Source organism: Cryptococcus depauperatus, chromosome 2 (assembly GCF_001720195.1).
Source record: "Cryptococcus depauperatus CBS 7841 chromosome 2, complete sequence".
NCBI lineage: Eukaryota > Fungi > Basidiomycota > Tremellomycetes > Tremellales > Cryptococcaceae > Cryptococcus > Cryptococcus depauperatus.
Genome location: NC_089469.1, coordinates 871000 through 884843, shown reverse-complemented (window position 1 = coordinate 884843; position 13844 = coordinate 871000). Strand labels below are relative to the sequence as shown.

At 44.1% G+C, this 13844-nt stretch overlaps 5 protein-coding genes across 5 annotated transcripts; 2 read left to right on the top strand and 3 right to left on the bottom strand.

Annotated features, from left to right (window-relative positions):
- Positions 1-8: 8 nt before the first annotated feature.
- On the top strand, positions 9-1201 carry L203_101594 (uncharacterized protein; the record flags this gene model as incomplete). Its single annotated transcript, XM_066211033.1, has 7 exons — positions 9-96; positions 140-215; positions 272-426; positions 474-759; positions 820-911; positions 971-1038; positions 1097-1201. 7 exons carry the CDS (start codon positions 9-11, stop codon positions 1199-1201), a joined length of 870 nt encoding a protein of 289 aa, XP_066067130.1.
- Positions 1202-1372: 171 nt separating this feature from the next.
- Positions 1373-3370, bottom strand: L203_101593 (uncharacterized protein; the record flags this gene model as incomplete). Its single annotated transcript, XM_066211032.1, has 3 exons — positions 1373-2530; positions 2585-2871; positions 2926-3370. The coding sequence occupies 3 exons, from the start codon at positions 3368-3370 to the stop codon at positions 1373-1375; spliced, it is 1890 nt and encodes a 629-aa protein (XP_066067129.1).
- Positions 3371-4355: 985 nt separating this feature from the next.
- On the bottom strand, positions 4356-5330 carry L203_101592 (uncharacterized protein; the record flags this gene model as incomplete). The annotated part of the gene is made up of 3 exons (XM_066211031.1): positions 4356-4808; positions 4856-4956; positions 5015-5330. 3 exons carry the CDS (start codon positions 5328-5330, stop codon positions 4356-4358), a joined length of 870 nt encoding a protein of 289 aa, XP_066067128.1.
- Positions 5331-5592: 262 nt separating this feature from the next.
- On the top strand, positions 5593-11439 carry L203_101591 (uncharacterized protein; the record flags this gene model as incomplete). Its single annotated transcript, XM_066211030.1, has 10 exons — positions 5593-5662; positions 5710-5801; positions 5851-5910; positions 5961-6066; positions 6121-6284; positions 6345-7906; positions 7953-9049; positions 9102-10422; positions 10470-10684; positions 10733-11439. The coding sequence occupies 10 exons, from the start codon at positions 5593-5595 to the stop codon at positions 11437-11439; spliced, it is 5394 nt and encodes a 1797-aa protein (XP_066067127.1).
- A 122-nt stretch (positions 11440-11561) lies between these two features.
- L203_101590 (uncharacterized protein) lies at positions 11562-13835 on the bottom strand (the record flags this gene model as incomplete). The annotated part of the gene is made up of 5 exons (XM_066211029.1): positions 11562-11815; positions 11868-12590; positions 12642-12917; positions 12974-13563; positions 13630-13835. 5 exons carry the CDS (start codon positions 13833-13835, stop codon positions 11562-11564), a joined length of 2049 nt encoding a protein of 682 aa, XP_066067126.1.
- Positions 13836-13844: the final 9 nt, after the last annotated feature.

Sequence of the window (13844 nt, the reverse complement as noted above, 5' to 3'; positions counted from 1 at the left end):
ATAACAATATGAGCATTCTGCCCCCGCCTATACCTGACCCAAAAATGACGTTTGTGAACGATCTGTTCAAGGGCAAGGTTCTCTTCTGTACAGGAGGTAAGTATCAACGAAGACAGATACGTACGCTAAACTCATCTAGGAAGAAGCGGAATATGCTATCAGATTGTCGAGACTATGATGTCTTTCGGTGTGAATGCTGCTATTGTAGGTCGAGAGTAAGTAACTGGTTAACAGTCACTCATGAGGGGATACCAATTATGTAAATCTACAGCGCAAAAGGGCTTGAAGAATCTGCCAAGAATCTTGAAAAAGCTACAGGAAGTAAATGTATTGCTACTCCTGCCGATGTGCGACAACCTATCCAAATCAAGAATGCCGTCAAGCTCACTCAAGATACTTATGGAAAGATTGATTTTGTAATCTGCGGTGAGAATGTCCCTTCCCTGATACTTTTTAGCTCATTCTGCATACAGGCGCGGCCGGAAACTTCCTAGCTCCCATATATGGTCTCTCTGAGAATGCTTTCCGTACCGTTGTGGAGATTGATCTCTTGGGCACATACAATACCCTCAAGGCAACACTTCCTCTTTTAAGAGCCTCCAGAGGCGCTTACTTACACATTTCCGCAACGCTTCATTACAGAGGTATACCTTATCAGTCTCATGTAGCTGCTGCTAAAGCCGGAGTCGATGCCTTGAGTAATTCGATTGCCGTTGAAGAAGGCCCATGGGGTGTAAGGTCAAATATTCTTGCCCCAGGGTAAGCTTCATGAGCTTTGGATAGTCAGCACTGGAGCTGATGCAGTTGCAATGAGCATAGTCCCATTCAGGGGACAGCAGGAATAGAAAAACTCCAAACTCAAGGGCAGAGAGTCGAAGATTGTATTCCCCTTGGTAGAAAAGGTTCAACTCGTGAGACGTTTCAATTGGTAAAGGTAAAAACAAGCACTAATTTAAACTATGGTGTATAGTGGATATTGCAAACGCTGCAGTGTACCTCTTCTCTCCGGCTGCTGCCTGGGTCACTGGAGCCATTTTTGTTAGTCACGTCTATTCAGAAATACGTGTTAATTGCAATTGCTAATATGAAGAGCTAGGTCGTGGATGGAGGCGAAAATCATCTTGGTTCAATCAAACTTCCCTATCCTCAAGCTATGCTTGATCCAGAGAGCGTCAAGTCGCTCATCAAACCCAGATTGTAATCAGCCATGCTAGTTATGAATAGTTGTAGTCGTTGACTCCCCCACACATGCATATGTGTAACCGCGATAATCTCCAGCTCAAATAATTGTAAAACAAAATGACAACAAAAACATTATTATATCAGTCTCAATGTACGACACTGAACATTATTATCGATCGCTTTATACCTTTTATGTGTGTTTCCCCGATTTGTACATCCTTGGGACTGGTTTTGCCCAGATCACCGTTTCTTTCCTTCGTTGCAAATACTCAATTTCCTCTTGTTCCTCGCGTTTCTGTTTCTCCTCTATCTCCTTTCTTTCCTTTTCCTCCATCTTTCTTCTTACAGCTTGATCAAATTCGTGACGTTTTTGGGCTCGTAAAGCTGATGATTTACCAGGGGTATGACCTCGAAGAGGGACGGTAGGTTGGAAGTTATAGGGATGAGTAGATTTTATTTTGGATGGTGCCTTATGTATGTTCTTGGAAGCAGCACGAGGGTTAGGAGCAAGTCTCTCAAATACACCTCGAATCTCTGCAATATCTTGTTTTCTTTCCATTTCTCGTACCTTTACGGGCTCAGCTGCTACCATGTGCCCTTTACCTGGAAGAGGCAAGCGAGCGAGAGCTGCAGAAGCAAAAGCCGAAGTGGTAGTAGGTCGATCGAGATGATTACTCTTATTTTTCGCTTTCAAAGCTTGAGCAGATGTTGCGGCTTGCAACTGATTGGTTTGTACAATTGTAGGTCGTAGTGGTGCCCTTGCTGATTTGTTTCGCGCGACCAACAGTTTGCAAACTTTATCCTGCTTCCCTGGTAAAGGCCGCGGAGGGACACTTGAGTGTAAAACCTGGGACAGTGGGACAGGTTTGGATAAAGCATTCGTTCGCAACGTGATGGTACCCTCATGAGAAGAGGGCTTTACTTCCTGAGACTCATCATGCTTGCTCGCTTTTGTGGAGTTCATGTTGGTATCTTCAGTAAATGCTGAACACGATTGTTCCTCTGGAGTTTCCCTTGCTGAGCTTTCGTGATTTTTTTCCTTCCCAGGCTCCGAAAGACCAGCTTGAGCCATGAAACCTGATAAAGAGCTGACAGCTTTTTCACTTATGGACGCTCGTCGCGGTTCTCTGATGACATCAGGATCTGTTTTTGACATCTCTTTCGAATAAGCGCCTTTTCTTTCGCCGTAAGTGATATAGTCTTGCAAAGCTATGGGGTCCTCTTCTTTCTGAGCATTTTCTGTCCCTTTTGAGTCGCTTGGTAAAGTCATCCCTCTGAATGCCAAAACAGCGGATTTCGCCAGATACCGAGAAAGCGCAGAATCTTTGTGTGAATTATTGCATAATGTCTGCTTGTTTCATAGTCAGCGTAAATAAGGAGTGTATGAGGACTTGTAACTGACGTCCTCCGGCGGTCTTCTCCTGTACCTTATGTAGCCGCTGGAATTGGTATCTTGCCCCCTAGACTGAATATTCAAGCAATCACGAAAAACCAGAGAGTTCGATGCTTTTTCAAGCTTTGTTTCTTTGGCAGACGGAGAGCTAGAGGCTGTCGTTAAAGATACTGATGTTTGACGAGTAGGGAAAGCTTCATGGAGAGGAGGAAGGGCAGTAGACAAACTAGTGCGGCGATTCGAGTCTGATAACCGCCGATGGAAAAAATCGTCGCTCCCTTGCTTTGATATTCTGGCTATACAATTAATCAATTGACTGATAATTTGAAGGCATCATCATCATCACTTACCTCTTTTGACTGTATTAGCACCAAAAGAAGACAAGGTTCTTTCCCTTTTCTGTGCCCCTCGAGAAGATGTAGACGACGTTGTGGATGTCAAGGATGTTTCATCGCTTCTAATAGACAAAGCCGAGCTGCTGAGTTCGGAGATGCCTCTGGTCGCACGATTTATCTCAGCCTCTCTTACTGTAGTCCTGTTGATCTCATTTCTTGTCTCCAACACTGGCAAAAAAATCTCCAAGCCCAACTCGTTTCCCTCTTGATTGTTATCGAAGCATGCCTGGCTAATTATAGACGGGCTTGATAGGTCATCCTGCAAGATTGTACTCTGTCCTACCCAAGCTGAATCGTCGTTGGTCGAATCATCGAAAATTGGTTGAGCGTCAACCAGAAGCGACTGGTCAGCAAAGCAAGAATTGGGTAGCCATGGAGTCTGTGGTGGCTTTGAGGGCATTCTATAGAGGTCCTTATGATTATATGAGAGATGTAAGTAAACGTTAATGTTGATAGTCTCAATGTTTGTTAAAAGTCATTCGCCCTTTATAGGGGCGCTCGCTTAAAGAATTATGGATAGCCAATCCCCGTTTTCGAGCATGGACTATTAAAGTCATGATGCCATTCATTTATCTATGATCTATTTCTTAATTGAATGAGTATTTTGATTTATTTATAAAATCACCATGATTTTTGCAGCTCTTCTTCTACTATTGCCAACAGCTCAAGAAATGCCTTAGCCATACTTCTCCTTGAAGCACGTCGACCCATTGAAGTATCTGTCAGCAATCTCTCCCTACTTCATCCCAAACCAGGAGCCCACTCCCTTGCCCCTAACCTGCGAGTTTACAAAAGTCAGCTTACTAATCCGTCACTCGAGTATACGAGAGAGTGACGATGAGTATGAAGAGATAATAAAATCATTTATTGGAAAGATAGATGAAATGGACCAAAACAAGCTTCCGATGAAAGGCGAGTGAAAGTATTTGAAAGACTGGAAAACTCCAATCGTGGAAGAGACCTTGGAGAAGGTTAGCTAAAAAGGAGAAAGGGATGCCGCTGTAAGTTGTGCCATCAGCAGATAGACCAACGCTCATACTCTACAAACTGCTGGAGAAGCAAATACGAGACCAGTATGAATCACTATTTCCTCCACAAAAGAATGAAACGGAAGGCAGCAAGAAGCCTATGACACCATATACAGTGTGTTTTGGGATGTCTCTCAAATTGTCCTAACTCAGATCCGCTTTTTTAGTTATGGACAACTTGTTCAAAACGGGATCAGTAGGTATCTCGAATTTTGGCAATTACTCTTCTTGTCTTGAGACTTTCGATGCCTTCCTGGGGTCTGCGAAACTAACCAGCTTTGAAACAGACGGGACGCTTGAGGACATGTGACGTATCTGGTTCGATTCAATATATTGTATAGTAATCTGCTCTAAGTTTCATTTCGAAGTGTCTGCCAAAGCTCTTCTACGTAATTGTAGACGCCGGCCAGATGTTACTGATGAGGTTGACACGCCTTCTTTTTCCATCTGTTGACCAGTCACGGCGTCTTCTAGTTCCTTCTTTGCTTCTGGTATTCCACCCGACCCTTGCATGAGTCTTCTTCCTCTCTCGTGCTGATCTTTCCTGGTATTCTCTGCCGTTCTCGTGTAAAGGACGATGAGCACACCATCTGCTAATCCCACAATGACCCCGGCTAGTATACTAAGTAATATACCCTTTTCGCGAGTATAGCCAGCTCCCGTAACAGAAGCTACATAAACGGCGCCTGCAGATCCAATGATGGAAAAGAGGATATTGAAAACGGTAGAAAGGGTCCGCATTAAATCACGATACTCTGACCCAATGGAAGGCGGGGCAGGGGAGAGGTATGATGGCAGGTAGGGATTAAACTGATGATTGATGAGCCAGCGACGTATTCAGACGATGAATCCCGCACTTTGTCTGAATTTTCAATAGCTTTCAATTTTGCTAGCTCTGAAGCAGGTATGTACATTTCCGTGCCGCTCAATAACGCAATGGTCGTGTACCGTAACGGATCTAGTCATGTACTCAGCTACCATATCTTCAAATACGATCCCAACGATTCAAGCCTGACCATGGCCTCCCTGCCTGAGTAATTGCAGGCCCTCTTCACTGGTAGCCCATCTAGATAGTTCATCTATCACCTTCAATTCTATAGTGGGTGGAGCAGTAACGGGGTCAACTTGTTCCAGCTCTTTAGGCTCTAGACAGCCATGATTCTCCTTATGAATGTCGCTGATATTTTCCATTGCCTCCTTCTCCACCACTTCTGGCCGATTCATAGCCTCTAAAAATGCTTCATATAGATATGCTGGAAGCTTGACATCGGTGTCAAGCAGAGTATTGATAGACTCGCGTAGATGAGGTGACAGTTTGAGCAGAATTGACATGATATCACGAATCTAGAGCTTCAAATCTTGCCGTTAAAATGGTTAATCAGAGAGATATATTTTGAATTAAAACCTTCAAGAGATAAATAGCAAAGCGCAAAATGTCATATTAAACAAAGAGGCAAAGGTGGAGGTATATTACGTAACTGGAAATTAGAACAAACATTAGTCGCGAGTGCTTTTCTACAAAATCATTTTAAACATTCATTTTTTTTCCTTGGTCGGCAGTTTTTGGTTAAGTCGTATAATAGAGGGATTCGTGATGTCTTTCATTGGTTCTGGCGAGCTAGAACACAAGATAACGCAGCTGCAAAGACAGCTTAGTCATAAGGGTAAGCGATTACCAGGTTCTTAGGATGGTGTTGATGATTTTCGGCAGATCATGAATTGAATTCAATCAAGAGCGAGCAGATTAAGAAGCAAGAGGCATTGGAAGAGTTGAAACGAGCAAAGCAGACTGCAGAGTACAAGGTGAGCATAATTCGCAGAATGCTTTAGAAAGACAACCTTATATGAGTAGTTAAGTGACGAAGCAGATCGAGCCTTGAAAGCGGAGACAACGTTACAAAGCAAAACTATTGTGAGCCGCAAGTGTTTAATGTAAAAGGGCTATTCTCACCAAAATAACAGGAATTATCGCAGCTCAAGCTTAAGCTGACCAACTTAGAGGCTAGTTTGACTCAGACATCAGGCAAACTCAAGAAGGAAGAGAAGGAGAGGGAAAAGATTCAGGATGGTGTGTTGATCTAAAATCAATTCTCAAGCCTTACTGATGCACTATATGTTTCAGCTTTGGATGAAACTCTATCAAGAGCCTCTGATACAGCTGTTGCTCAGATAACCGGTCAACAGGCGAGAATAAAACAACTTGAAGATACCCTCAAACGCGTGGAAGAAGAAAGAGATATGCTATGCACGCAAGGATCTTCAAACGGATCTTGGGGCACAGAACAAGTAAGTCATGAAAGGTTTGATCTTCGAGAGTATTGTGACTTTGCTGATTGAATATTTTAGCCATTGAACCATCGAGAAAAGATAAAGTTGATGGCCCTTCAAAATGAAAATGCTGAACTTAAATCAAAGCTGGAAAATACGTCCATAAAACCCTCATCCACATCAACAGACTCTTTTGAGACAATTTCTCCCTTCAGGCAGCGAGGTAAACGTCGTTCACTTTCAGTCTCAGCGTCTGATGTTCGAGAACTCGAAATACAAGTTGATAACTTGAAGATACAGCTCTCCAACATCAAGCGTGATTATGACAAAGCTGTCAATGAAAAACTTGCCATTGAGATTTCAACAAAAAAGAGCGCTGAAAAACTGGAGAATGAGCTTGACGAGGCCAAAAGAGAATTAGAATATTATAGGTGCTCTCAGGGAGACGCAGACTCCAAGCAAATTGATCAGCTCAGAAAGGACGTTCAAGCCGCATATCGGGAGAAAGAACATCTGAACGAGCTCTTGCGTGATAAAGAGGCAGAAGCACAAAAGCAAATGGAAGAGATGACCAAGTTAAAAGAGGAAGTTAGTAACTTCGAAAGCCTCAATCAAGAATTCGAGAATGGGCGTCAGGCTCGTCATCGAATAGAACAATCAAAGAGCTCAAATTCTTCCTTCGACGAAGAGAAATCTCTCGACAAAATAGTCGCCCTTGAGGCTGAGCTTGGAAGGGCTAGGGTAGCATCTGCTACCTTCGTACCAAAGTCTGCAAATCCAGAGTTGCGCCAGGTCCGCCGTGAATTGCAGAAAGCCTTACGTGATAAGGAGTATCTTGAGAGTCTTGTGAAGGAGAATGACGAGCTGCTTGCAGAGAAAGATGAAGAAATTTCAAAGATGCGAGCAGCCATTCCTATTCCCAGTTCGCCGACATTTGAAGCACAACATGGTTACAACCGTCTGGGAGGATTGGAATCCGAAAAAGAAGATTTGTTGCACGATCTTGATGCACAGCTAGAACAGCATGCTAAAGAAATGCAGAAATTGAGAGTTGAATTGATGGAAAAAAACGATGAACTAATGAGTGTGAGATCATGTGAGGGCAGCATCAAGGCTCAGCAAGAAGTTCTGTCAGCAGATCTCCAAAAAGCCCTAGAAACCCTTGATATGAAGGAAGCCCAAAGTCAACAGCTCAGTGAACAGTTGGCTATGGCCAAGCATAGTCTTACAGAACAGCAATCCCTGTTCGCCATTGCTCAGCAAGAGGTTGTTGCAGCCTCTCAACAACTTTCAGAGGCCAAAGCCAAATCTGTGGAGAGCGAAGGTCTCCTTCAGAATGCTCTGCAACAGAAAAATCAGATGGAAATCACTCTAACGACTAGAAATCACGATGATACTGAATTTGAAGAGCTTCTGAGTTCTGTGAGGGTCTTGGAGGATGAGCTGGAAAAAATTGGTCAGGACCTGTCTGAGGCTAAGGCTGCTGGTGCAGATGCTATAGTCCGTCTCGAATTGGCAGAAAAGGCTAATAAAATTGCAGCAGACATGGAGCACGGGTTACAACTTAAGGCGGATGAGGCACAGCAGCATGCGAATACTAGGCTTGAACTTCAAAAGGCTGAGTCAAGAGAACAGATAGAGTGAGCTATTTCGATCTAGTCAGATTTCCAAATTGACTTCCAGTAGCTCTCTTATGGCTCAGCTCACATCTCTTAGTGATGAGGCTGGTTCTCTTCGGATTCAGATAGAAGAAAAATCTTCTCAACTGGAAGTGGCTATGATATCATCTCAACAACTCCGTGACTGTCTCGAACAATCTCATAATAAGATTAGCAACCTACAAACCCGCCTTGCTGAGATGGAAACCGAAGCAGAGGAGCTGTCTTCTGCCAGAACGGAAGAGAAGGATGAAGAGATCAAGCGTTTGAAAGAACAAAAGATGGCTCTGGAAGTGGCTGCAAAACGCATGAAGCGAGAGTACGAAGCCCAACTGTCTGCCACCAGACACGATCACGAGCAAGAACTACAAGATGCTCATACTCGTGTCGCGGAACTTGATCACCAAATTACTGCCTTAAGACAGTCTGCGCCACTCGTTAGAAAATTGTCATTGCCTGAATTTGATCGTTCTGAAGTACATAAATGGGAGGAAAAATTGGAGCGTCTCCGCACAGAACGTAATGATCTTCGTCAGAATGTTGCTTTTGTTCAGCATGAATGTCACTTTGCAGTACAGGCAGCTGACACTGAGAAACAAGCTGCTCTGCAAGAGGCCAACAGGATACAAGAAGAGCTTAATAGCAAATCTGATGTTTGCGATGAACTTCAGAAAGAGATCAATGGCTTGAAAATCGAGATGGATGAAAAGCAGGTTACATCAATTGAGAAGAAAGAAAAACTCGAAAGCCAAGTTGCTTTCTTGGAAAAAGATCTTGCTTCTATTCGTTATGAGCTTGAGTCAAAACATAAACGCATCAGTGAATTGGAACTCCAGGCACTAATAGAAGAAGACACTATCAAAAAAGCCGAAACTAGAGCCGAATCCTTACAAAGAGAGCTTAACGAAGTCCTTCATCACCTTGTCGAGACTAGGACGATTACTACCGAGAGGCAAGATTCTATAGCTCCAAAAAATCCAGAAGACCATTCTCAACAGTCAGGCGAAGCTATAATAAAAGACGAGACAATTCCTCGTCCACCCTTCAAACTTGCTTCATCTACGTCAATGGTCTTCAATGCGCAGACAGAGAAGGATTTACAAGCCAAGATTGACCGACGAAACGGTATGTTCCTCTGTATTCATGTGGTATCGTGACAGCTCTGAACTTTCATTAGCGAGAATTAGCATGTTGTCAAACGACCTTAGTAAGACGAAATCCAATCTTATTCTCCTCCAATCCGCTCAGGAAGAGATCATGGCCGAGAACGTGGAGCTTGAAGGAAAATGCGATAAATTGCGAGCAGGACTAGATGAGATGAGACTCGATGATTCGCAAAACATTCAAAGCTTAGTCTTAGCTATCGTGGTCCATTGCCAACAAGCACGAACCCTTAAGTCTCGGTGGTTTACGGCTCAAGACTCCCTTCGACAGTTAAAAGAAGATTCTGAACGACTCCAGGCCGAAAAATCTGCAATTGAAAATAGTCTCGATAGTAGAAAAGAGCACGTTTCGAAACTTGAAATGATGCAGAACATGACATTGAACGAGCTAGAGTCCACCAAAAAACATGTGGATGACCTTGGCAACGAATTGCATGTCGCTCAATCAGTTATTGACAACCTTCGAGCTCGAATATCTGAAGCAGAGCAAGCGAGTGTGACAGCAGCGGAATCTGCTCTTGCATTGGCTAACGTAGAAGCTCAAGTTGCCGAAAAGGAAGATCGGATCCAACAGCTCAGAGAACAAAACATTGAGCTTGTCTCAAGGTTAGAAACAATGGAACAAAAGCTATCTGCGGCACAGATTGGGTTAGAAGAACATATTGGTAAATTGTCTACCAAGGTTTCGTGTTATGAGGAACAGATCGCCGCTGCAGAAAAGGAAGTGAAAGAAGTTAAGAAAGAGAAAGAACAGCTTCTTGAGAGTTTAGCGGCTGCAGAGAGTGCTTTAGCCGATGGCATAGCAGAGGCCGACAGCCAGAAGGGGTCATTGTTAAATGAACAGCACAAGACTCAAGAACGCCTCCGTGAGCTTACCAAGGAACTTGAGCATAAATCTGAGGAAATTTCTCAATTAACGGCAGACACGCATCGTCTGGAGAAATTACTTGAAGTGGAGAAACTGAAACCAATGGAAGTGACGAACACGTCTGATAACTATCAAGCCTCAATTGATGAACTCCAACACGAGATTACAGAGCTTCAAGAAGCATCTAGAGCAGCAAAATGCGAACGACAGGTTGTTCAAAAACAGCTTGAGGAAGCTGAAGCCAAAGTGAACACTTTAGAACAAAAGGTTAATTCCTTGAATGAAGAGTCTGCTAGTCAACGGCTTGAAAACAAACAGGCAAAAGCAGAGGTAAAGGATGTGTCCACTCTTCTTGCCAAGGCTGTGGCAGAAAGGGAAGAAATATCACAAGAGATTGTAGAGGCAAAGGCTGCAGTGTTCGCAGCTGAGCATACCGCATATGAGAAAGGCGAAGAAATCACTAAACTGTATGTGTATATTCTCTCTGTAGGAACTACTTTGCTGACTTGAGAAGATCTGAGGAACTTCGCATACTTCAGGGTCAACAAGAAACCTCGGAGAAAAGAGTAGAAGAAAGTGACCAACACCTGGCTGTTTTACAACAGAGCCTTAGCAATCTTCGGGAAGAGAATGACAAGCTCAAAGGCGAGCTATCTCAGTTAGTTGCGGAAACAATGACATCTAAGGTAGACGAACAACTTGTGATAGATTTGAAAGAGCGCATTGGAGGTAAGTTGGTTCGTAGTTTTATTTGTAAATAGCTGACGCCATATGCAGAGCTTGAAGCAGCTCTCACTCAAAAAAATACAGAGGTTGACGAGGCTGATGATCAAACTCGAGAAGCCTTCAAAGTCAACGCAAAGCTCGAAAAGAAGATTGGTAAACTTCAGCGACAGCTTGTACAAGCTCAAGTGGATGCCAACACAGCTCTCAACAAGCTGATGAGCAGCCAGCCAGTAGCGCCAGCCGAGACTCATGTGCTTTCTGCGCCTACTACTTCTACATCTCAAGTTACCAAGCCTATGCCTCCCCCTCCAATCGTCACATCTCAGCCTGCTTCCTTTGTAAACGAGGCCGTAGCCACTCGGAGTTCTCGCTCCATTCCATCCAACATCTTCTCTCCGCCTACAGCACCTAGTTCTGGTCATAAACGCCATCGCGAAATAGACGAAGTGGAAGTTAATCCTCGACCCGCAGAGGCCATCATGCAGGCTCCTTCAACCTCCATGTCTTCTCGTAAAATCCTTGGAAATCGAGCTAGCTTTACTCCCCAGCGAGGCAACATATTAGGTCCCAAAACAGCGAAGCTTAAAGTCGGAATGGACATTGAGAATACAATTATTGATGTGAAGAAGTCCGTGGATATGTCCAAGAACATATTTGCGAAACCTCCTCCACCTTCTGGAGATCCCGTTAAACGCACTGCGTTTCCTTTACCCCCTAGCCGTACCCCTTTTGCTCATGCGCCCAGGAACGCCTCATAGAATCTTTTACTATAAATGTACTGATAGGATTAAATACCTAGACACCGACGGACAGTGTTTTGTAATTGTGGCATGATAATAGTAATGCATTTAATAATCCATACAACGAATGCTTTCAGATCTTAACGTTTTTTGCTTCCATTGGCCTGTACAGATTGTTTGTTTCCTACAGTCAAAACCATATGTGCCTCTCCAGTCTTTTGCTGTCTCCTTGAGAACGCTTCGCTCATGCCCAGGGGTGTATCAGACGAATTCATGGTGAGCTGTTTACGTTCTTCAGCAATCTTTTTAAGTCGTTTTTCGGTCTTCATTCGCCCAGAGGTCTTGCCATGGAACTTGTGAGAAAGACTTTTCCAAGCTTCTTTAGGCGTCATCTCTGCCCCCCGAACGTGATCAGTTTTGTCATTTCTATGATAAGTTGGACCTACCTCTCCCAAACTCATCGTGATACTTGATTGAAACGTCTGGCTTATAGTTTTTGTAGATATCAAGAGCATCTCTTGCTTCTTGCTGTTCTCTCATTCTGTTTTCCCACTCTCTTTGTGCCTGATCCTTGTTGCCGCCTCGAGCCTGAATTCTCTCTAATTCACGCTGAGCCATACGCCGACGATAATCTGCAAGCCAGAGGTCTTTCTGTTTTTGAATACGCTCGCGCTCCTCATCTTCCGTTGTCTGGGATTTGAGAGCGCCTTGGTGACGGAGAAGAGCCAGGACACCAGCCATGCCCTGTCCAACAGTGGGCTCAGAAGCATCTTCTTCCTCTTTAACTTGCGCCTTCAACTCTTGTATTTCTTGCATCTGGCTGTCAATTCTAATTCTGTATTCTTCAAGAGACATGCCTTCGCGTGCAGCCATCTCAGCAAGTCCCTCATCTTCTTCGCCCATGTCCTCATCTTCATCCACCTCGCCCTCCTCACGTCGCTCTATCTTAACAACGACTTCAGAGTTGCTATCGGAAGGTCCAGCGGGAGCTGGAGCTGGATTCGAAGAATTTGGAGGAGAAAAAATACGTTCACGTTTGACAAGAACAGCTAATGAATCGAGTGACACATTGCGAACGAATTCAGAAGTTTCGTCAAATGTTATGCGGCCATCCTCAGCCGAGTCCTCTTCTTTCGATTTCAACTCTTCTTCCTGTCTCCTCTGTGCAACTATACAGATATTAGCTTATGAAACGACATATGGAGAATATCGCTACGTACTTTGGGCAATAAAGTCTTCTTGCTTGACCTTGGATTTCTTCTTGACAGCCGCTCTTCTTGCTCGGGACAGCGCCGCTTGCAAGTCATCGTCATCCACCAAATTCTCAGGGCCCGCGACAACTACTCGTGGTGCAAAAGTAGGCTGGTCGTCAACTCCCATAGCGTTTGTATCTTCCTCAGCATCGACATGACGAGACGAGCGCTTCGTCTTCTTTCGTTTCGGCTTTTTGAACCCTGCTTCGCCTTCCTTGACATAATCCGATACTTCAAATTCCTCTGATTACGACATATTGGCAACTGTGCATGTGTATTTGAGAAAGAAAAGTACTTACTTGTATAGTCCAAATTAAGTTTGACCATTTGAACAGGAGCACCCGCCTCTGCTTCTTCAACACTGAGCTTGCTTTTCTTCTCCACAGGTCCTCCAAGTCTAAATCCCTCCAATTTGACCTTTCCAGTGACAAAACTCTCATCGTACTTTCCCAGTACCTCTGCCCGTTGTCCTATCCGACCCTCATCAAATTCTTCGTCATCATAACCCGTATATGCCTGTTGAGCTTTTCTCTTTCTATCTTTCGCGGCTTTGATAGCAGCATCCTCCGTCATGTTGACGTTTTGCAGCTCATCCTCCCCCTCATCAAGAACTTTGGAGTCTTTTAAAGTCAAAATCACATCTTCACCTTCTTCAAAATCCTCCACATCGTGACCAACCCTTATTCCTGCTAAATCTTCCTCTCCATAAATGAGGTTGTTGCGCTCTTCCAACTCTCTAGCGTTCATCTCTGCAAATTCCTTAGCCCTACGCTTCTCGCCCTTTTTCTGTTTCTTGATCCATGCCTTGGCATCGAGATTGTCATCTTTTCCCGGATCAGCCAACGTTGTGCCTCTAAGTTTGGCGTTGAGGGCAGATTTGTTGCGGGCCCTATGATCCCATGTCAGCAATCCTCAGCAATTATAGACTCCGTTTACATCAAATCTTCTCACCCACTTTTCAATCTTTTCTCTGACCTCCTTCTCCTCTTTTTCTCTCTTCATATCTTGCCTTCGTTTTGCATAATTTTCCTCGGCGATTGCATCTTTATCCTCTGGGACTTCCTCACCTTCGGCAGGTGCTGCACCGATAGGAGCAAGACCAAGTGATACTCTGACCTTGTTGGTCTCTTCCAATGACAGCGACTCTTGGTGACTTGACATTGTTTCTAT